The sequence below is a fragment of the Rattus norvegicus genome, chromosome 2 (genome assembly GCF_021556685.1).
Source record: "Rattus norvegicus strain SHRSP/BbbUtx chromosome 2, alternate assembly SHRSP_T2T, whole genome shotgun sequence".
Taxonomy (NCBI): Eukaryota; Metazoa; Chordata; class Mammalia; order Rodentia; family Muridae; genus Rattus; species Rattus norvegicus.
The window spans coordinates 146,344,900-146,367,244 of record NC_141535.1 but is presented as its reverse complement, the minus strand read 5'-3'; the positions used below and the strand labels follow the sequence as shown (position 1 = coordinate 146,367,244).

The window sequence follows — 22,345 nt, the reverse complement described above, 5'->3', positions numbered from 1 at the left end:
AGGGGCCAGTAGGGGGAGGGATTTGTAAAGGGGACACTGAAAGAGAAGGGAGGAGGGAGAAGGGCTGGGATCTGGGTATAAAGTGAATAAAAAAACAAAAAGTATGAAAAAAAAGATGGTCTTAACAATAGAACTCAAGGCTTAAAAAGGAGCTATAGTTGGAAATTATATTAAACAGCTATAATCAAGAAAAGCAATTATATTCTGTCAAAACTTGAAAACAGAATTTATACATAGTAGTAAGTTATAGTCTCCATGACAAAAACAAGTGAAATAAAACACATAGAATTGGGAAGAAAAGGATAAAGCTCCCTGCATGGTCGCATTTACTAGAGCATCTGTGAGAATCTGTGAACTTTGAGATGTGATTTAACCTAAGTACTAAGCAAAGCAACGGCGTAAGAAAATGTAGCAGTAACTAGAATATAAACAGCCTAGAAGACATCTCTCACGATGTAAAATACTTAAGAAAATAAGCTGCGAATGTGGCGTTCACAGGCCTGGACTGGAGCAGCTTCGTTTGCTCTGGGACAGGTAAGTGTGCAAGGCAAGCAAGCACACTGTGAGTGTAGAAGACACAATGAAGAGGGTGGGTAGGTGTGATCGAGGGCCTTCAGCAGACTGGCAAGATTTACACTAATCTGATTGGTAGGATTATGAATGTTTGCTGTATTATTATCCATACCTTTATATTAATCTTACTGGCTTTGCAGGATTAAAATATTCCTGGAATTTATGTGTTCCTTTAATGGAGTCTAAACACTATGAGCAAGAGTATTTGAGTTCTACAAATTTAAAGAGTTAATATCACAGTGGCTTTGTTATATTATTTTCTTTTTGCAGTGCACACGTTCAGTATGTTGATACTAAATATCTTGTTTATTTCAAATACATAGATTCCTCAAGGAATAGCTCTATTTAATAGGACTAAATAACTCCATTACTTTTTAGCCACAATCATCTCAGGGTCTTTTCATTTTCTCTTTATTTGGCAACTGTTAGCTGTCATAACAGCCTAGAGTATCATTTTTGTCTCAAGGGAAGAAACTATCCCCTGTAATGAGATGTTCAGGCACTATATTAACAGAAGCATTAAATACAAACTCAAGTAACAATAGAAGACAGTAAATGATCTAACATTAGGATATAAATATTAAAAGTCTGTACTATCCCACTTTAAAGTCCTAGGTGAAATTTTATGAATATTAGAAAGTATCAAGAGTAATAAAAACTTTTCCCACTTACTTTGTTGATGCCTCCTGTTTATGTTGCATATGGGCCAAAACAGAATCACTCCTCTTGAAATGCCCCTGATTTAATGGTGGATGTCACTGCTATGAATAACATTACCAGTGTACTTTAAGCATTTTCCAGGAGTGCCTTAAAATATTTGATGAATAATATGATTAAAACCTAATATGGCTGAAAAATAGCATCTTAATTAGCTTGGTTACACAATTCTGATTTTAGAAACTTAGTTATCATATTACTACCCCCAAAAAGTTGAGTTTTGTCTCTGAAATCCATTCTTTCTGTGGTCTCTGATGAACTCAGATGACAAACTTACGAAACTCTGCCACACTCATGAGCAATTCTCAAAGCACAAAAGATCAGGAAGTTCTCTGGGTATCATTTGGTTGATCAGGAAATCAACTCTTGATCTAGGTTGTATATTCTGTAACAGAATATGCTGCTTTCTTCAGCATATTTTATTCAAGTCCTAAGTTTCTCTACTCTCTAATGTTAAATATTCGTTAGTCTCTATTATTGTGTGTGTGTGTTTAAAATGTACAGCATGAATATTAAAATAGTCATTAACATTAACTATAAACTTGTTTGTCAAGTTTTTCCTCAGCCTGTTGGATAAATGGATTTTATTAATCTCCATATCAAGTCCCCAGTGAGAGTGCTTTTGCTATCTCCATTTCATAGATAAATAGAGTTGTAATGAGATTAAGGAATTTGCTCATGTCATGAAGCCAATGAGATAGAGCCAGAATGTGAACAGAGTATGATTGTCTCTGGGACAACAGATATCAATCACTTCGCCCAAGGCTGGGATCAGATATGCCTTTGAGTTCCTGCAGGGTATCTAAAATCGTTTTGCACAGTCTTGCCTTTTGAATGTGATGAAATTAGACTCACGGTGAACAGTTGACAACCCCCACATCAGAAAACAGAGCTGAGATTCAGCTGGGGTGTGTTTCAAATGAGCCTAGAGATCATCTGGCTCTACCAACAGCTGCCAAGAAAGCACGGCCACCTTAGGTGCATATTCCAAGTCTCCTGTCTCACTGTAGGTATGCCAAGCTCTTGGCTCATCCCAAGTAGGGTCACAATAATAAAATAAAATAATATTTATATTATTTTAAATATTAACATATTTACCTTAGAAAACATGCATCATTTTTATATGTTGGGGCACTGAACATCATTTTTCATAGCTCATCAAAGATTGCCATCTACAGTTACCCTACAGTGCAAAAACCCAGCAGAGCCTCCTACTGCTAGCCACGTAAATGTAACTCAGTACCATTGATCAACCTTATCCATCCCTCCCCGAAATCTAAGCCAAGAATTAAAAAGAATATTTCATCTGCATAGTTTTAAACTAAGAAAGAAATCCAAAGTGCTTAAAGACAGATAATATATTCTAAAGAAAGAATAAAAAACAGTAATAAATTAGATCCAACCTTAGAACATCAGTGGATAACAATAATGTCTGTCTAGTCATCAAAGACACAGTTGCTTCTCCAGGGTGTCTTCAATACACTAAGACATGTCAGTCAAATGAAATTATATCCCATTTTAATATTATAATGTAATATAATTTACATAAATGGACTCTTCCCTTCATTTTTAATTTTTCCAAAGAGCTATGAGGTAGACAAGCAAAGATGTTTATGGAAATTAAGCAACATCCTGATAGCTGATGTGACTCCAGAGTCCATATTCTTTCCAGTGCCCTCCAACATCATGCTGCAGCGTGCTTGGTGCTGTGGGCTCGCATTTTTCCATTGCTAATTCTCACCCTGGTGCTGGCATCACAAAATGGATATGTCTAGCTACACGCCACACCATGGAAGGCAAAGTTCAGCAGAGCTAAGTTACTTGCCCAACCTCATGCAGCAAACAATATACAGACTAGGTTTAGTTTAATTGGGAAACATTGCTCGTTGCATTTTGCAGCATGCCTCATCATCTGGTAGAGAACCTGATAACGTAGTGATAACCGTTCTGACTTGGCTGAAGTTGACTGGATCATCAACTTTAAAAAGATGGCACTTTAATTGTTCTTTATAAAACAACAGCTTGTTTATGTTTAAAGGATTGCGGGATTGGATATTGCTTGGGGGAAGATATTATGATTATAGTTTTGAAAAACTGGAATCCTTGTGCTGAGAACTTCTAAGAATATGATGAAGTCATGATCCTGTATACTTATAGTGAAAACAGCCCAGCACTGTTACTTTTCATACTAGTATAAAACTTGACACAATACTTCTGTGGTCCTGAATGTGAGTTGACCTTTAGCATGCTTCACTGATATCTGGTAAGAAAATGAAGACTCAGGAGCAAAAGAGTATCAGTTCACAATATTACTAGATGTTTGTCATAATTCTCCCATTTGATTTTAACAAAGATAAGTAGTAACACTGAAAACAATAGAATGCACAAGCTTCCAAGGTAGCCAGACTTCACTGCTGAAGTATAAACTCATAGTCTATTGTACCATGCTTTAAATGTAAAGAAAAATATTAGGTCAGTTAAATTTCACCAATGTTAATCAATGCTTAGTTGTGCTGTAAAGCTAACCATGGCAAATGAATTAAGCCTATTGAAAATAAATAAAGGGGGAGTTACAGTTCAGAGAACTGGCTTGCAACTTGTAAATTAGGCATGCATAACATGGAAATGTTATGCAAGTCTACAAGTCATTTAAATATAAGAAAGTGGAAATATTTGCCGTTTCATACAAATGGGAACATAGTTATGGGAGCTGTTATGTGAGCTGTTGTCTGCAAGCATTTTCACAGCAGACTTTGGATATGAAAGTTATCCTCCCCAGATTGAGACTTAATATAGTTCTTCCAAATCTTTGAGACTAAACTAGATTTAAAGGACAGGAGAATGCTTGTCTAACGCATGTCAGTATTAATGCCTGGCCCAACAAACATGCCTACACACATGGGAAGTTATTAAGAAACAAACTACAAAACATTAAGGAGAATGGAAGAAGGACACAGAGGGTGTTTGTTGTTTGTTTACTTATTGTTAAGGACCTGTCCTGGAAAACTATATCAGTATTCTTCAGTATGCTTTGAGCTGTTCCCTGCATCCCAGGTTTTGAGCATTGTTTGGGGCAGGTTCTGGGGCCTTTGGGTCAAGGAACTTCACTGACAGATGCAGATTACTATGTGCAGGCCTTTGAAGTTTGTAGTCTCCTCCAGTTCCCAACTATCTCTCTGTTTCCCAATAATCTAAGACACGACTAATCTCCATCTACAAACTCCCACGACAAAGCTATTTCACCACACCTTCCCTACCATAATGGACCCAACTTGTGAGCTAGAATAGATTTTTCTTTCATAAGTCCTTTCTGCAAGGCTGTTTGTCACATCAAAGAGAAAGGTGGCTAATATACCTTGGAAATGATAATCTTCATTTTGCAATCTTCATTGCTTCTGTAAGCAAGCTCTTTCTTCTGATTTCTTTATTGAATAAAAAAATCCATATCACTGGAGCATGGTTGGGAGTTGAGGTTGAAGCTCAGTAGTTGAGCACTTGACTAGCTTGAGCAAGGGAGTAGGTTCAAAATTCAGACTGACAAGTGAAGGAAGAAAGAGAATGTGGGAGGGAAGGACAGAGAGGGGTATGGGAGCAAGAGAAGGAGGGAGAACAGGGAGAGGGAGGGAAGGAGAGAGGGAGGGAGGAAAGAAAATGGAGGAATCAGGAGAGCAAAACAGGGGGGAGAGGAGGGAAAAGAGCACTTGGACATTTATTTAGAGTTAAGTTGAATGGAATAACACATGTAAGAGTTCTGTGCACAGCTAGAGAGGCTCATCATTCCAAGAAGATCATAGCTGTCATTCTGTGGTTCTCTTTGTGCTTTGCTCTCCTGAAGTCTAATTTCCCTAATGCTTTACTCTCCTTTATAATTTGTTCTGTTGGTTCTGGCCTAACCTTCGACTTCAACTTCAGCAAAACTGGAGTGAACTTTTTCTGCTCTCTTGTTCTAACTCAAATTCAAATACACTTTCAAAATCTTAACAAAATAAGTAGGTGGTTAACAAACGATAAATTTTGAGGCCTATTGGTTCTCCCTAAAACCACAAGAAACAGGAGTCACTGCCAACCACTCAGTTGCTAGTGCTTGTACATAAATTCCGTCATCATCTCGCCTTTTTCAGTCATCCAAACTTTTTAAAAACTCACTAATTCCTGAAATAGCCAATGTGACTGAAGCTTACCACATATGCAAGATGGCTTTAGGAAACTCTGCAAATGCCAACACTATTTAGTTTTGGCAGCAGCTTGCTTTTATTGGTCCATGATCTCAAAGATAATAAAAATGTGCTAAGAAATGTGACATTAAGTCTTCAGTTAAACAAGACCTACTGAACTTTCTCATCTCACCTAGTCTCTCTACATCTTTGCTTTTATTCAAGTTTCTTGTCCTTCTTATTTTATATGTAGGAGTGTTTTGTTTGCATCGATGTGTGTGTACCATGTGTTTGTATGGTGAGAGAAGATGGTGCCTAATTCCTTCATATGAAGTTACTGAAGATAGTTGTGAGCTGTCATGTTGGTGTTGAGAATGGAAACCTCCCTGGTCCACTGAAAGAGCAGTAAGTGCTCTTACCTGCTATACCATCCATCTGTCTAGACACCTAAGGTTCTACTCTTGCCAGTAAATATGTTTATAAATGTAAACTGAAGTCTTTACACTACCCTGAATTTCACATTTAATTTATGACTGTTTTTTCATTGGTGTGAGCATCTTTGTTTCTACAATTTGTTCAGGCAGTTCCTGTGATAGTAAGAGAATAGTGGGCAGATACCCACCCTGAAAAGTGAAACTCAAGACAGGCTTGGAACAGGCTCTCTTACCTCAAGAGAGCTGAGGCCTGTTCTCCTTAATCCTAAGTGATAGAAATTAAGCCAATGAGACAATGTTTGCTGGAAAGAATGAATTTTTTTTAAATAACAGCATTTGTTAAACATGGGCTAATAACAAGATATATTCTGAGTACCCAGGTACAGAGAATACAATAGGCAAGACCAAAAGAAGGTATGGTCATATGGGTCTGAGATATCCCTAAGCCTGAGATCTGTAGATTTTCTACTCTATTACAGACCAGGCACCAAATGCAAATGGTTCATGAAGAACCTCATCTTAGAAACCATGTAAGAAGTTGCTACAAAGCTGGATGCCCTGTGCGTTACTATGATTTTCAGTATCATTTTCCACACTGGGCTCTGTCTTGACCTGCAGTGTAAGGATTAGGTGCTGATTATAATGTACTCGCACTTGCGATGCACTTGTGAAATGGTGAATGGATAGCGAATGGAAGAAAAGGACTCTGGTATTTCAGTGACTGGAATAGGAGTCCAGGGTTCCAGGGCTGTCATAGCTCAAAGCTCATGGAGGACTAGTCATTTCATCTGTGTGTTTCCCAGCTTTTCCATGGGCAAATCAAGCAAGGCTTGTAGATCTATTAACACCTTTGGAGACTAACTTGTCCCTTAGTTTTGACAGCAGGAGATCCTAAACACCCATGGAATGCCCAGCACTGGAGTAACTGGTGCTAAGAGCAAAGTTGCAGATCACACATGATGGGATCCTGTGTTTGAAAAACTGACTTTCTGATAGAAAAGACAACTACGAAAGAAACAGCAAGAGGCTGGCTGCTTGTAGCATAAAGTAGGCTCTAGGACTAAAGAGAAATTACAATATGTACATAACACATTTTGTGCAATCCACAGTAACAGCAAACTGGATGCTGAAATTTTTGCTCAGCAACTGAATCATCAGAGCTTCAAGTTTATTGGCAATAATGCATTCATGTGTGTTGTACAGACAGAGCGCAGTTAGCTGTTGCAACTTGTTATAGAAAGAAATCATTGCCTAGCGACACTAATCCACTTTGAACATGATAAGGCATGAAGATGTTAACACCCGGCAACTTCCCTCAGTTCCAGTCAAATGCAGGCTGGTGGCCTACAGCCAGCCAGCAGATGTGCTGCCTACACAATGCTCTCTTCTGCCTGAAACTCATAGTAGCTTTGGTTTACATGTCAGGGAATGGACTCTGTGCTTTCTTAAAGATCAATTAATAAATTTTACACAAATCCGTAGGTTTCAGCTTGGGACTGATACTTTCTGCACTAGACAGCACTTGGGGAGTGAATGGTCTCATTGTTTTTCGGAGGAGAACAACTCTGAGATGTGTGGGTGTCTGACTGAAATACTGGAGCGCCTTAGAGTCATCCTGATAGGGTGCTGGTCCCAAGAAATGGTGTGAGTTAATAACCCCATTCAGCAGGGCTGTTAAAAAGTGAAAGAAAGCAGGCGTTTCACATGTACAAAAGGTCACTTGTCAAAAGTTCTCATGAAACTCAAATTAATTTAGATGTGATATTTTTTTTTAATTTGGGCACCAGTATTCTAAGCTATCTGGTATAGTATTGGGAGTCTTTCTTTGCTCAATCCTGCACTTTAACATCTCCTAAATGAAGCCAATCTGGACTGTCTGTATTAAAGGATATACATGCGATACACCATCTTGTTTCAAAGGTTATTTTAATGCGCCAAGTTACTAGTAAGAAGACCATTGTAACAACAAATACAGAGTGAGCTCAGTAATAAAAGGAGCCCTGTTCCACTTAAAATTTTAGTCCACTTGCTAAAGTTGACAATCCTACAAACAGAGCCTGGAAGAGACTTGGACTTAACAGACACCCCAATGGGAAGGACAGTTCTGTAATGCCATTGCCAACTCTAAAGTAGGCTGCACAGACTCTTGGCAGAGAGTCTGAATAACAATAGTACAGCTGGGGCTGAATCAACTCCCTCACAGGACTCTGATTGCTCAAGCAGGAGAAAACGGAGACAAACCCAATGTTGTCCCAAAGTTTTCTCTGGTTGTACTCAGAAAAATGCTCTGCACACTCGTCGCACTGCAGCGCCCCCCACGAGCCTCATCCAGTTAACTTGAAAGTAGTCTCTCAGAAAAGCTTGGCTTCCTTCAGCCGTTTTAAGGCATGCCAATACAGGTAACAGACAGGGGCACGTGAGCAGCTGCACTTGGTGAGGGTTATCTGCTCCTCTTCATTCCTTCACTTTATTCTAAGTAGTCTTCCGGCCCTTGATCTCCCTCAGCACTCTTCTTCTGGAAGCCATGGATGATCGTTTCAGACAACTGCATTACCTGATTTCCCAGCAGTACAGGAGAGGTTTCCCTGCCCCTCCTTCTCCGTGCTCCCTCGCTAAGTGTCTGTGGCACTGTGCTCTACTCTTTCCCACCCTTTCCTCTTTCCCATCGTAACTGTCTCATTCTCTTCTTGGGTCTCATGTTTCCACGCCTCTTCAATGGCATTTGCTTGCAATTTTCTGTTCCCGTCTAAGGCCATCACAACCCTCCACAGCGCTTTGACTGCCAAGTGCATGTGATGGTCTCAATGAGCCCTTGCAGTTCAAACCTTTCTCCTGGGCTCAATGCCCACACACACCACTGTCTCTGGTAATAACCACATGCATGCCCAGTGGACATCTCCAACTGTATGAATCCTGGCAAAACTGTCTTTCTACCCAGACCCACAGCTGCCTGCCCCTTTTTATTGCCCTGTATGTCCTTGATTGGGGTCATCTTTGGTTCCCTTTTTCCCTGTCTCTTCTCCGATTTAAACCATGTGCATGTTTATGAGTTTTATTTTCTTAATCTCTCTGCAATCTGTTTATTTCTCCTCTGTCACTGGATGTCACTTAAACTGTAAATCTAACACATTTTATCATGTTTTGAAATCAATAATCAAGCTTTCACAAGGTGACTACCACTAAACTACCGTGTAATTTAACCCTTAAATCCTAAGTATTCTCTAAGTTTAGGGTCCAATATTGTCTTCTCTTCAGGATCATCAGTGGCCTTGCTATCATTGCCTATAATTAGACTGCAGGGACATCTCTAACAGTGTGGTGCTTTCAGTCTCAAGGATGTTGGTATGCATCCTCAGTGTAGAGAACTTCATTTCTACAGGTTCTGTGAGACACAACTTTCTACTCCCCCATCAATTGTTGCATTTTATTCTAACAGCTTTTTAAACTTTTTTTCTGCCAATACACTGTAAACTCTACAAGAGACTAGTTAATCACAATCTTTTTGAGTAACTGGGAACCGAAAGCCTAAATAAATATAGCAGAAAAAAAAATAAAGATTTTTGTATTTATTTTCATGTAAGGGTAAGAGTAAATTATAAAGAGTTTAAAATGTTTTCACATAACTTGCTGTTAGGAAATAGAATGTACTTTTGGTTTATTCATAGAAGAAAACACAAACTTTGTGGTGGATGATACTTAAGAGATATAAAGTCTTATTTCTTATGATTCTCCAGCATTCAGCATTGAAGTATATCTTGCTGTTGTTTACCAGCACAACCAGCAATATGGTCATACTGCTATCAGCCTTTTTTTTTTTTTTTTGTAATTTACACGAGGTTTATTGATAGGAACCAGTGCACTGGGGTCGAGACTGGTATCCCACGCAGGTGCACAGGAGTTCGACGACCAGTAGCTGGGAAAAGGGGTATTTAAAGGAAGAAGCCACAACCCAAGGGGGGCAGGGATGGCATCATTGGAAAATCACAAGGAGAAACGTCCTGTCTCTTAAGATTGCTTAACTTTATGGTCTGCTAGTTCCTAGGAGAAGCTTCCTGCTTCTCAAGGTTGTTCTCTAAGATTTTAATCTAACTTTATGGTCAGATAATTCCTGGGAGAAGCTTTCTGTTATCTTTACTAGGTTGGGAACCGCATATCTAACGGCCTTATCTTGAGTCCTTTTATCTAGTTTCTGGGAGAGCAGGCTCAGGAAATGAGACCTTCTACTTACAGGTAGAGGGCAGGGTCTGGAATTTGAGGTATTTAGGGCTTCTTATGGGTGAGGTTGCATTTTTAAACTTCTGACTTTTTGGCTGTATTTTTTATTCTTTCATTCCCCACTTCTTCTAGTGGCTAGTTCTAATCATAGAACTAAATTTTAGTATCCTTATTTATAATATTGGTTTTCTTGTCCTCCTAAAGCATGATACTGTTGGAGTAAAATAAAAATCTGAACAGTACTCACTCTTTCTCTAATGAAGGTAACTAGTTTATTTAACACACATGGACCCAAAGAGAAGAAGCAGAAGCAAACCTAAGAAGGGTCCCATAAGGGAAGATATCAGAGTAGTCATTCAAGGAGATCTACTAAACCAGTTCTCGAACCATCCCTGATGTGTTTCTGTCTCTCTGTCTTTTGTCTAACCTTTCTCTAAATTTACTCTCAGAGTCTTTAATTACTCCTGAATGGTCTACATAGAAGCAACATTCTTTCTTTTAGTGTAGCACACAGACCTCCTTCTTTATGTAGATGTTGTCTATTTTCTGTAAACATGTTTTTGTGGGAGAAAATAATCTAAACTTGAATGATTATATTATGATTTAATTTGAAAATCACCCCACCCCCTGTCCCTTTTCAATCTATTCATTTTACTCTGTGCCTTCCCACTGGACAAGGGACAGGAGATAAAGACTTAATAGTCAGAAATAGGGGCATATGAATCAATGTTATGGTTGAGAGCTACAGTAGTACACAACCCAGCAGTGCCTAGCGAGGATGCAAAGAGAAGAAGCAGAGCTCCAGGGGATTCTCTCTTCTCAACCAGATGCCCCTCTGGGGAGAAGGAAGGGATGATTTCTGGAGAGACTTTGCTCTTTTTTTGGGTTTGAATTTCATTTAACTGGTTAATTGCAATCCTGCATTGACAGAAGAACTACCCAAAGACTACTATCAAGCAAAGATAATGAGTTATCCACACTTGTGAATACTGAATAACATTACAGGGCAGAAATAATGTTAGTGAGTAAACTGAATATCAGTAAACATTACATCGTTAATCATTTCAGTCATAGCAAATACATGAAAGGGTATAGAGAACACAAATCCTCAGTCTTCCTTATATAGTATTTAGAGTCTTCCTGGAAACCTAATATAAGAGGTCCCCAAAAACCTCAGCCAATGCATCCGTGATATTTTTCATTGCTTTTGTAGAATACCTGATAGACATGACAGAACATTTATTCTGGCTCACTGTTTTAAGAAGGAGAGTCCATTAGACAGAGCTGACATGACTGGACTCACTGTAGTAGAAGAGTACAGTAGCTTCATATAGCATGGTGGCTGCCAGTAAGTGGACAGCTCTTGTAGAAGCAGGGTGCCATAAACGCTCTAGGTCCAGCCCCAATGACCCACTTATTCCAGATTGTGTGTGTGTGTGTGTGTGTGTGTGTGTGTGTGTGTGAGTGAGTGTGTTTGTGTATACATACCATGGCAAGCATGTAGTGGTCAGGGGACAATCTCTCCTACTACCATGAGTGCCAGGAACTGGATTTAGATGGTCAATCTCCAACAAGTAGTTCCAAATCCATGGTTGCACATATATCTCTACTTAAATTCAATCCATCACAAAATGAAACAAAAAGATGTGAATATAGTAATGGGACATGTGTAGAGGAGGGCGGTTGACAGGAACAGGATGGTGTCTGAGCTAGGGTTACTATTGTTATGATGAAACATTATTACCAAAAGCAACTTGGGGGAGGAAACAGTTTGGCTTATATATCTTGAATCACCGTCCACTGAAGGAAGCCAAGGCAAGAACTCAAAGTGAACAGGAAGCTGGAGACAGGAGCTGATGCAAGAGTCAGAGTTCTGCTTATTGGCTTACTCCTAAAGGTTTCCCCAGTTTCTTTTCTCATAAAACCTCAGACCCCCATTCCAAGGTTGGCCCCACCTACAATGGACTGAACCTTCCACATCAGTCACTCATTAAGAAAATGCCCTAAAGGCCTGGCCAATCTTATGGAAGTATTTCCTTAATTGGGGTTCCCTCCTCTCAGATGACTTTAGAATGTGTCAAGTATACAAAAACTAGCGTGGGCAGAGGGGGATGAAATTGGTTATAGAGTAAGGGTAATTGGAGTGAATTATATATGTTCATGACATTGTATTTTACAATTTTAATTTTTAAAAGAATAAATAAAATATTGTTAAAAGTAGTACAACATCACAAAAAGATCTCAGTCTTTAAAATGAACATGTTTTCTTCTCTAAAAGTAGTGCTAGGAATTATCATTCAAGGAAATTTCATGCTTTCTGAAGTACTGAAAAAGAAATGTGAGATTTTTGTAGTTGATCTCTATACTAATATTTGCAATGAAAAGTTCTAGGCTCTTGTCTAAGAGGGATAGCATGACTAATGCCCTCATTGTCATGACTTTCAAATATATCAGCTTCCTGGGGCTTCTCAACACCATCCACTTCCATCAGGTTACATCAAACAGCAATAGCAGCAATAGCTCGTCCTGTGAGACTTTGGCTCCTTCGTTCTGCCATATTAGTAACTGGAAGTGGAAGGAAGAAACAGAGTCAGTAAAAGTATTTCCAGCTTTAGAAAGTCCGAAATTATGTCAAACACAATGTGAAGGTCAGGTGAGGAGTCAGAAATAAATGATAGGAATCATCTCTCGCATTTGCTAACAATGTCACTTAGTCACTTAGAAGACATTAAAGTCTAAGGAAGCAGCATGTGTCCCTTGCCATTTGCCCTTTAGTTTTAAAAATCATTAAGTAGCTGCTCAGTAAATATTTATAGAGTTAATGAATATTGAGGTCTAAAATGACTTCAGCATGACTGAAAGGTAAAGACTAAGTTCAGCTAAAATCCATCTTCCAATATTTTCCTACAGGACAAAAGCAAAGCATTCTGCTTTGGGTCCTAATTCAGATAAAGGCTCTAATGCAAGGAAGTACGGGCAGAAAAGGGAGGATCATTTGGACCCAGGAGTTTGAAGTTAGCATAGACAAGGTAGTGAGACCCTGTGTCACAAACACTGTTAGCATAACAGGCTAAGAATGCTATCTGTCAATAGACAGCATCAATGCTACCTGCTAAATGCTTTCCAGAAGTTCACAAGAAGAAAAAACAAAACAGGAAAATGTTCTTGTTAGTTAATATCCAGATGCATAGAATCCTACTGTCCAGGCATACACTGTGAGAAGAATGTTCTCACTGACTGAGTACAAGGAAGGGCAACATTTTGAGACTTTACCTACAATCTTCACAGTAAAGGAAGCCAGGAAGGACATATCAAAGGTCCTCCACACCTCAGCTTACAGGCTAAGAGTGGGAGCAAGATGGAATTGTTTTCCCCATCATACAGAAACATTTGCCATTTTGGAGTAGGCTTTGTGAGGTAGAACTTGCTCAGACACCAAGCTTCGTCCTTAGGATATGCTGGCAGCCCATTCCACCAGCCATGTTCTCTACTGTGCCCTTTCTCTTGTTCAAACTGTAACTCACGTTCCTGCAGTTCTCATTATTGATTCATATTTGGGGTTTTACAGAGTGTTATAAAATCTAGCTATGTTACATGAATCTATATGTTAAAGATTAGCACTTATTAACCCCCTTTCTCTATTAACTTCAGTATTAATTAGCGTTTCTCTGTTCAAGTACTTTAAGATACAGTGCATATATGAAACCCACCAGCAAAGATATCTCAATTTTCAAAAGAAAACACTTTTAAAAGGAGGTGTACTTTTCAACAAAGTACTTTTAAGACATTTTAAAAATATTTTTAAAAACACTTTCAACATGTTCTAATTAATGTCATACTAAGAAATATAACACTATTCTTCCAGTATTAGCTAAGCTAATATAAGGTAATATACAAATATTCCCATTGACAACAAAATGCTTTTAACAACCCAGAAGTTTTTTAACTTACATGTTAAATTCTCAGCAACAAGCATATATTTCCACCACACATTCATGTGTAGGCACACACACAGACACATGCACTCACATACCAACATGCATACACATGTATGCACATGTGCACACGCGCACACCCAGACACACACATACACACACACACACACACACACACGCACACACACACACACACACACACACACACACACACACACACAGCCTCCTGATAGACAGTAAGGGCTTGTTTACCACCTTGCTATAAAATAGAATGATATTATGAAGCTGTCCCTCCACTACCATACTCTCCTGACATTTTCCTTTTAGCCCCAGTTTTTGTCAGCCTCTCCGTGGCAGCATAACAGATGCAGGTGCTCTGTCTCATAATTAAAAACATCCCTGAATGCACTGTTCCAGAAAGTTCTTTTCTGTTGCAGGCCCATGATTTAGACTTGGGCTGTTCTGGCTATTTTAATGACTGTCAAAGAAGCACTTGTACAATTCAGAAGAAAACTTCCCGTGGATTTGGCTCAGATTTGTACTCAGGGAAGCACACAGGAAGGATGAACGGCTCTCACTAGTACTGGCACCGATAAGCAGAAGATGAACAAGTGTCCTCAGAAAGCCCTGGCCTCATTTCACTCCTAGCCTTCTGGAACCACCCCCAATCCTAACCCTAGATTTAGAGCACCCCACAGACGCAACTAGCTTGCTCACATACTGCCAGACATTGATGGTGTTTGTGGAAACAGAATACTAAATATGTAGGACATTCTGGGACAGACACCAGCCTCGTGTGTGCATGGATTTTTAAAGCATAGGAACACATTCCTGAACCCAGAAACTGTCAGAAATACAGGAAAATCAAAAACTAGATTGGTGGTGAGGAGAGGCAAGCATTTTGTCATTTTCTCTCATGTACCCAGGGGTGTTATTTGATGCTAAGTCAATCATAAAATGTACTATTTATATTTGAATGCTTCATGCTAGACTCAGCTACTGCCTAGTTCACAGGTTTCAAAATGTAATGCGTACACCCTAAAGGAAGTAGCATGGGGCACTCTTCTCCACCAGTCTGCCCAGTTACATATGGATTCAGCACTGGGTGAATAGAAAGGTGGCAGAGGGGTACAAGTGTCCAGAATGGGAGATCTCTGGGTACAATTAGCAAAGTAACCATAACAACACCATCCCTGGTAGACTCCAAGCACTGTGTTTTTGCATCGTGATTACCTATTCCTTTTTGAAGGAAACAGGATTTCCAATGAAATATACACTTTTATGTCCGTTAGCAGCACCCTCTAAGGGTGTGTCCTATCGATGTTGTTATATAGTATATGGAAGGACTTTCACTTTTAAAGATATTTCTAGTGTTCAGAGCAGATTTTCATAAACTTTCCCACTTGAGATTCCTTTTCACCCAACTTCAAGAAACCAGGATAGAACTCTATATAAGACCAAGTATGCACTGATAACATTTTATTTAAAAAGTTACTTTAAAGCAATTCTTTGAATATAAAATATTCAAAGAATATAAAATTCTTTGAATTCTGAAAATAAAAACAAATTAGCATGCTAATAAGATGAATTGCCTGTTTATTCTTATACAAATAATTAAATCTGGGACAAAGATTTGGTATTGCAGACTACACAGTGGCTTCACACATTTTCTAAGTTGATTAATATTCTGGCTTTATAACTATCATTGTTGAGAATGCCACATGATTTAAATATGTACTACTAAGTAGGAAAAGTACATTTATGGAGCATTTCAGAAACAGTGTGTTGTGGTTGGTTTTAGTGCCAATTTAATATAAATTGGAGATACCTGGGTAGGAAGCCGCACATGCACATTTGTCCTGACTGTCTGGATTGAAGGGGAAACTCATTCCAGCAGCGGTGGCACCGTCAAGCAGCAACCTGATAAAACAAATATATCAAAAGGAAGACTGTCTTGCCCTTTGCTTGCTTGACCTTTCCTCTTGGTGCAGAGATGAGGTCTCCAGGAAGCTTCCAACTTCAGAATCATACTGGGACTACTGAGCCCCCAGACATAAAGGAACTGAGTAAGTACCAATTGTCAACCTACAAGGAGAGATATGGACTCATTCTGACTATTAGGCTGTTTCAAGGACCAAGTAACTACAGTGTTCTAAACTCTCTTGTGTAATCCTGCTGTTGTTACTATTTTGAGCTGACTTATTAAATCCCTTCTCTCTCTCTGTCGTCTCTCTCTCAGTCTCTCTCTCTCTCTGTCATACACACACACACACACACACACACACACACACACACACAAACACTTATCATGTATTGTTAAGGAATCTTACCAAAAATATGGTTGGAATTTCTGTCTATTCCTTATTTTATGAGGCTTACATCTGTAACTCGGATAGCAATCTTAAAAGCTAACGTTCTAACATGATTTCATGCAACGATATGCTTATTGGATACTAATGTGCTGAAGAATGATGAGAGGAAAGTTATACAACACATTTCCATAACTGAGTCATGTGTTTCTGTAAGGGCAGAAGATGGCAACACAGTGGCATTTGTGTAGTTCACAGAATGCAGCAGCCTCAGTGTCCCAGCAGTGTAGCAGTGTAGCATCAGACAGAGAGACAGCATATGCTGTGTGAACTGTGTGTTTTGTGACCAGAATAAAGGCCGCAATGAAGTTGGAGATATGACACAGTCCAGCACAGCCAGAAGCATCTCAGACTCATTACACAGTTGATTTTGAATTCACACTTGGACACCATGCTTAGAAAACTTTCCCGGGCGTGAGACTGTCAGAGAACCCAGCATTCAGTTGCAATCACATGTGGCCCAAGGTGTGAGACTCTGAGTACAGACCACTTTCACACCATGAAGAAAGAGTTGCTTCTTCTCAGCTGAAAGGGATGGATGAGAAAACAGGTCCCTCTGCCAATAAACAGGCAAAAGCTAGGTAACCTAACATACCACTTTGTACAAAGACAGAAGGGTCTCTTCCTTGTATTGAACTGGGCACTGGGCTAGTAGGATGGGCTTCGGTCCTAAAATCCTCTGCGTTGCTATAAGGATTGTACTCTTATTTAAATGTTCTGCCCGGAAGGCTGTGATGGGTTATGGAAACCTAAGGCTTCATATGACATGTGATTGTCTCTAATTACTTTTGGAGTTCCTACAGTATTCTCTTCCACAGTTTAATCTACAGCAAGTTTTTTGTTGATGGTGGTGGTGGTTTTAATTTGTACTAGAGCAAGAGAATTGGGAAGAAAATGAGCTCAGTTAGGCAAGCAAGCAAGGGGATGTGGCTCATTCTCTGTAGGAGGACAGTAGCTCTCTGCATACATGCGGGAAACTGAAATGCCTTCATTGCATTGGCCTGCCTAGCAGCCAGGAGACAAAAGACACTACATGCGCAAATCCATGTAGGAGAGACTCTATGAGGCTACACAGAAATCTTGATACAAACAACAGAAATACAAAACACAGCAGTCAGAATAGCAAAAAATGTGCTCAGGAACCCTTCAACAGGATGATAGTAGTTCTACCGATGTGTCATAAATGTGTCCTTTATTCATAACTCATTTATTAATTCATTACAATTTTAATTAATAGGAAAGCAGAAGTACGTGCATTTCTAGTTTGTTTTTTTTGTTTGTTTGTTTGTTTTTTAATTGCTTTAGTTCTAGAAGATCCCTTCAGCTTCCTCAAATCCAGCTTTCTGGATTGTGGAGACACTAACATGACTTTATGTCTACTTTCTGTCACATTTTGGTGGGAATGACTGTTTACAAAGACCTGAATTCCAGTCGGCAAACTCATGACTGATGTGCTATACTTATTGAAACATAGTAAAAAGTTGTCCCTTCCTGACATCAGATATACGATCTTGTTAAAACATACACATTTTATCATAAGATATTGAACCTCTCAGAAGTTATCAGAGAAGCTGAAGAGGGAATTGTCACTTTCACCAAATCAATTCCCCTAACAATAAACCCAAACACAGTGTTGGAATTCACTCAAACCTTGGTGAATGGGGCAGTGAAACTCGGGTCAGATTATTTTCTTGCCCCTTTAAATCTAGTGCACAGCACAGAGGCTAACAGCACAGATACAAAGTAACTGAGTTAATAAAATGTGAGTTTACCTTTTAAGTACTGGTCAAATTTTTCACTGAGGCTTCAGGTTATTTGGACTTTGAAAACTCAAATTCATTAAAACAGAGTACAGTTTTGTGATCAGAATACAAGGGACAAGAAGAAACTGAAAACCTTTTCAAACCCTGAGTAGCCTGCCTACGATGATATTTTATACTCTCTGACAACATATCTGATTGTAGAAATTCTAAGAGGCTCTGGGCATTTGAGGATAAAATACAATCAACAATATGACCCCTTACCGTTTCAAACAGACTTGCCTCCCAAGTCCACAAATAAATGTGAGTGAGACACAGGACTGCCCCTGCTCACAATGAGGAGTGACGTGCATTTCTCTAGAACGTCTGCTTCTTCTTCTGGATCTCCATACTTACACTGCCCTGTCATAGCTTTCTTTTACACCATTACTCACTGAGACCTGCACGGCACAGAAACATTGACCAACACAGAAAACAATAGAAACAACATGACTGGCGCTGCTGTGAGGGAGATGGTTTAGAGTCTGTGACTGAGTCTCCGATTCAGATAAGGAAAAGAGGTAATGGATCTGCAGGAGCCTAGACACTCCGTAGCTGGTTCTATGGCAGCTGGCTCTCCGTCTGCTGCTCCACCACCCGGTGGAAACACCTTGAGCCAGGACTTCCCCATCGTTCAGCTTTTCAAGGGCAGAAAGAAGGACAGTTTTGATTCAGAATCTCTCACTTCTGACCTTGCTAGCCATACTGAGTGAGTCAAGGAAAGCACAGAGGTGAAACTGTTGTTACCAAGACCCTTCTTACCCGTGAGAGTTCTGGATATAACAATGTGTGGGATAAAAGAGACTCCAAGGCTCTTGAAACTCATACCACATTAAAATAGAAATCAGGGAGCAGTCACATGTACCCCACGCTGAAGAATTCACCTGTGATGAAAAGTAAACCCTGACTCACCTGATTTAAAGTACCTGACATTGTTCTTCAAACCCACTCTAGTGATCTGGTTCTTCTGGTATTGGCATCCTGTAAGCAGTGCTTTTCCACCGATCTGATCAATACAGTTCCTCATGTCATGGTGACCCACAACCATAAAATTATTTTTGTTGCTAATTTATAATTGTAATTCTGCTACCGTCTTGAATCATAATCTTAATATCTGTGCTTTTCTAGGTCTTAGGCAACTCCTGTGAAAGTCTCTTAGACACATAAAGGGGTCATGACCCACAGTTTGAGAATCTTTGATGTAGATGGAAACCATCTCTGGCTGTGTGCTTTTGTTTTTGATTGGCATCTAGACCAATGAATCTCGGGTGAGAATAGCTGTAATACTCCTTTTTTGGATCAAGAATTCCGTCTACATTGCTATTAGCTGCCAATAGTGTTCCTAAAAGATGGAAAGGATGCACTTAATAAATAGGAATATGCCAGTTATTAGACAGTCCATGTACTGGTTAGTTAGTTTGTTTTGGGTTTTTGTTTGTTTTTTGTTTTTGTTTTTGTTTTGCCAACTTAGTGTGAGCACAATTCATCAAGGCAGAAAGAACCTCATTTGAGAAGGTCCCTCCATCATCTTGGCATGTAAATAATGCTATACAGCATTTTCTTAATCAATGATTGTTGTGAGAGGGCCCAGACCACTGGGGGCAGCTGGTCCTATAAGAAAGCAAGGATGAACAAGCCAGAGGTCAAACCAATAAGTACCATTCTTCGGTGGCCTCTGCTTCAATTGCTGCTGAATCTGCTTTATGATAGACTGTAAGCGATTAAGATGAAATACATCCCTTTTCTCCCACATTGTTTTTGCCCTCATGCTATGGCAGTAGGAAATGAACCAGTTATGGCCAAGGAAGATCCTAAACATATTGTTCTTCTATAGCCACTCTTGGTGCTTTGTTCCTGTGTATAGGATATTCCCAGTAACCTGGAGGATGCCACACTAAGGAAATAATATGGGAACAGAAAAAGCGTGACATACTATTTCAGTCATGTGTGAAATTTAAAAATGTTGAACTCATAGAAGTTGAGAAAAGAACAGTGGTTATGAGGACTGTGGGCTGGAAGGTTAAGGACTGGAGCAGCAGCCGTCAAGAGGCCTAAGACACTGTTACACAGGAGAGATACATTCTGGAAGTCTACGACATAATGGTTATTATACTAATGGAGTGTTTTTGAATGTTTCTGAACAATCATAATGTTTTATTATACAAAAAGATAAATATAGGAGGTAAGAAAGTAAGAAATTTGTTAATCCCTTGACTTAATATTTTATCATGCAGATATATCAAAACATCACATTGTGTGTCATAGATATATTGCTTTAGCCATTCTTTTTATCTTAATAAGTTAGATAAAAAAGAAAATATTCCAAATATCTGTAGTATGCCTAGTTTGATCCTTCAGAACATAAGCATTCCTGGTCTCCTACTCTCAACAGACAGGCTAGACATCTTGAGAAATAAAAAGATCCTGTCAACAAGGAGTTCCAAACTCAGTGAAGGCTTCATTCAGTGCTCTGTACTTCCTTTGTCTATTCCAGGAAATGAATTTTCCTAGACCATACCTGATTACCTCAGCTGTGTGAAAACCAAAACTCAAAGATTAAGTAGAAAACTTCTCTTCCTTAAGTCTTGGCTTGACCCTAGTGAACAATAAATTCTTCCTACATTTTAAGCACTCTTTTTGATCCACTTGGACTTGAGGATAAAGATATCTTTAAACCAGAACAGCTTTCAGAAAACAGTTTTGAAACACCTCTCTCTCTCTCTCTCTCTCTCTCTCTCTCTCTCTCTCTCTCTCTCTCTTTCTCTCTTTCTCTCTTTCTCTCTTTCTCTCTCTCTCTCTCAGTAGGAACAGCTTCTATCTTCATACATCATGTGCTCAAGTCTTCCTCTGCCAGCCCAGAGACAGTCATGGTTTCTAGAGAACTCTTTAGGGTGTCCACTTGGTTTATTGGATGACAGTTAAGTCATTTGTGTTGACAGAGAAGCATGGTGCCAAAGGAGACATTCTTACACAACTCGACCTCGGGGCTGATGTGCACATCTTGGAACCAAGCAGCTTAAGATACTTGGAGCTGAGAAATGAAAACAAAGGATGTGGTCTCTCTGTGGCTTCCTGACCTCAGCGATCTGTGTGGTTTCCATGATTGTAAATTATCTTGAAAGAAGCAGAGTTTTAGGGGGCAGAGAAATTGTTTGGAGCAGGAGGAAAACAATGACGGAATTAATGAGACAAAATGAAAAGAGGGCTCGCTGTGCATCGCTCCTTAAATTTGGTTATGTTATTTTTTTTTCTTCCACAGGTCACCTATTGGCTTGGCAAAAATGAATTGCAGGCTGTGGAATATCAAGGAAGTGAGCTCGGTGAGGCCCAGCTGCGCTGCTGCAAACCATTCAATTACAGCACAAATAGGCTCCTTGCATATTAGGGCAGTGCAGCATTTGCTCCCCGCCAGTGGGTGTGCTGAAAGCTCTCTGCTCTGGCTGATAAGGAAGTGTGTTTCCTGTGCCTCTCTAGAGACAAGAAACTTAAACACCTACCCAACCCCAGAAGCCTGACACTTCCACTTCCTAATTTGAGACATGGGTCTTGCTTTTTATAAAAAGCTACTTTTGAGACAAAGGATTCTTTGGTTTATTTGGTCTTAGTACAGAAAAACAGAAATTGATGTTTGACTTTCATCTCATTCCAACACCCTAAGATATTCCTTGAATTATCAGAACCAAGACACATGCCTTTCAGCTAAATCTAGTTGATTATGACTACTTTAATAGTAACGTGCTCTTTGTCACAAGCTAGTTGCATCACCAAAACAGAGCTGTTAGTCTTACATTATAATAAACAGCCATGATTCTTTACCAGCACCATCCTTCATTCTCCACGTGTGAGAAACTTCCCACTTTGTGGGTATGGAGGAAGTAAAAACCATCTCTCATAAACAAAAGCTGATTTCTGAATGTTCCCAAAGCCAGGCCTCAGGCAGCTATCTTGGGCTTTGCCTGTAAAACGCTATCATAGACTGTGCTAATTTGTGAGCTGAGGATGAAAGGTCTACAAAGTTATGGGTACAGGAAATTTTTTCTGACTCAGTGGCATAACTATCACACAGGATCTGAGGTCAGTATTGGTTAGCTTAATACTGACCGAGGTCCACTTCTGCTTGCCTTGAGTTGGACATGCAAAATGAACTGG

At 39.5% G+C, this 22,345-nt stretch overlaps 1 protein-coding gene across 3 annotated transcripts in view; it reads left to right on the top strand.

The window, feature by feature from the left end:
• LOC147996270 (uncharacterized) overlaps positions 1–22,345 on the top strand; it is a 250,959-nt gene that overhangs the window by 204,460 nt on the left and 24,154 nt on the right. For 2 of the 3 annotated variants that reach the window (XM_087640451.1, XM_087640453.1), the window contains one exon: positions 21,456–21,516. In XM_087640451.1, the coding sequence (XP_087496577.1) occupies positions 21,456–21,516 (61 nt within the window). Of the gene's footprint in view, positions 1–21,455; positions 21,773–22,345 lie in introns of those variants that run through there. The other variant, XR_015674851.1, reaches the window with a different exon arrangement.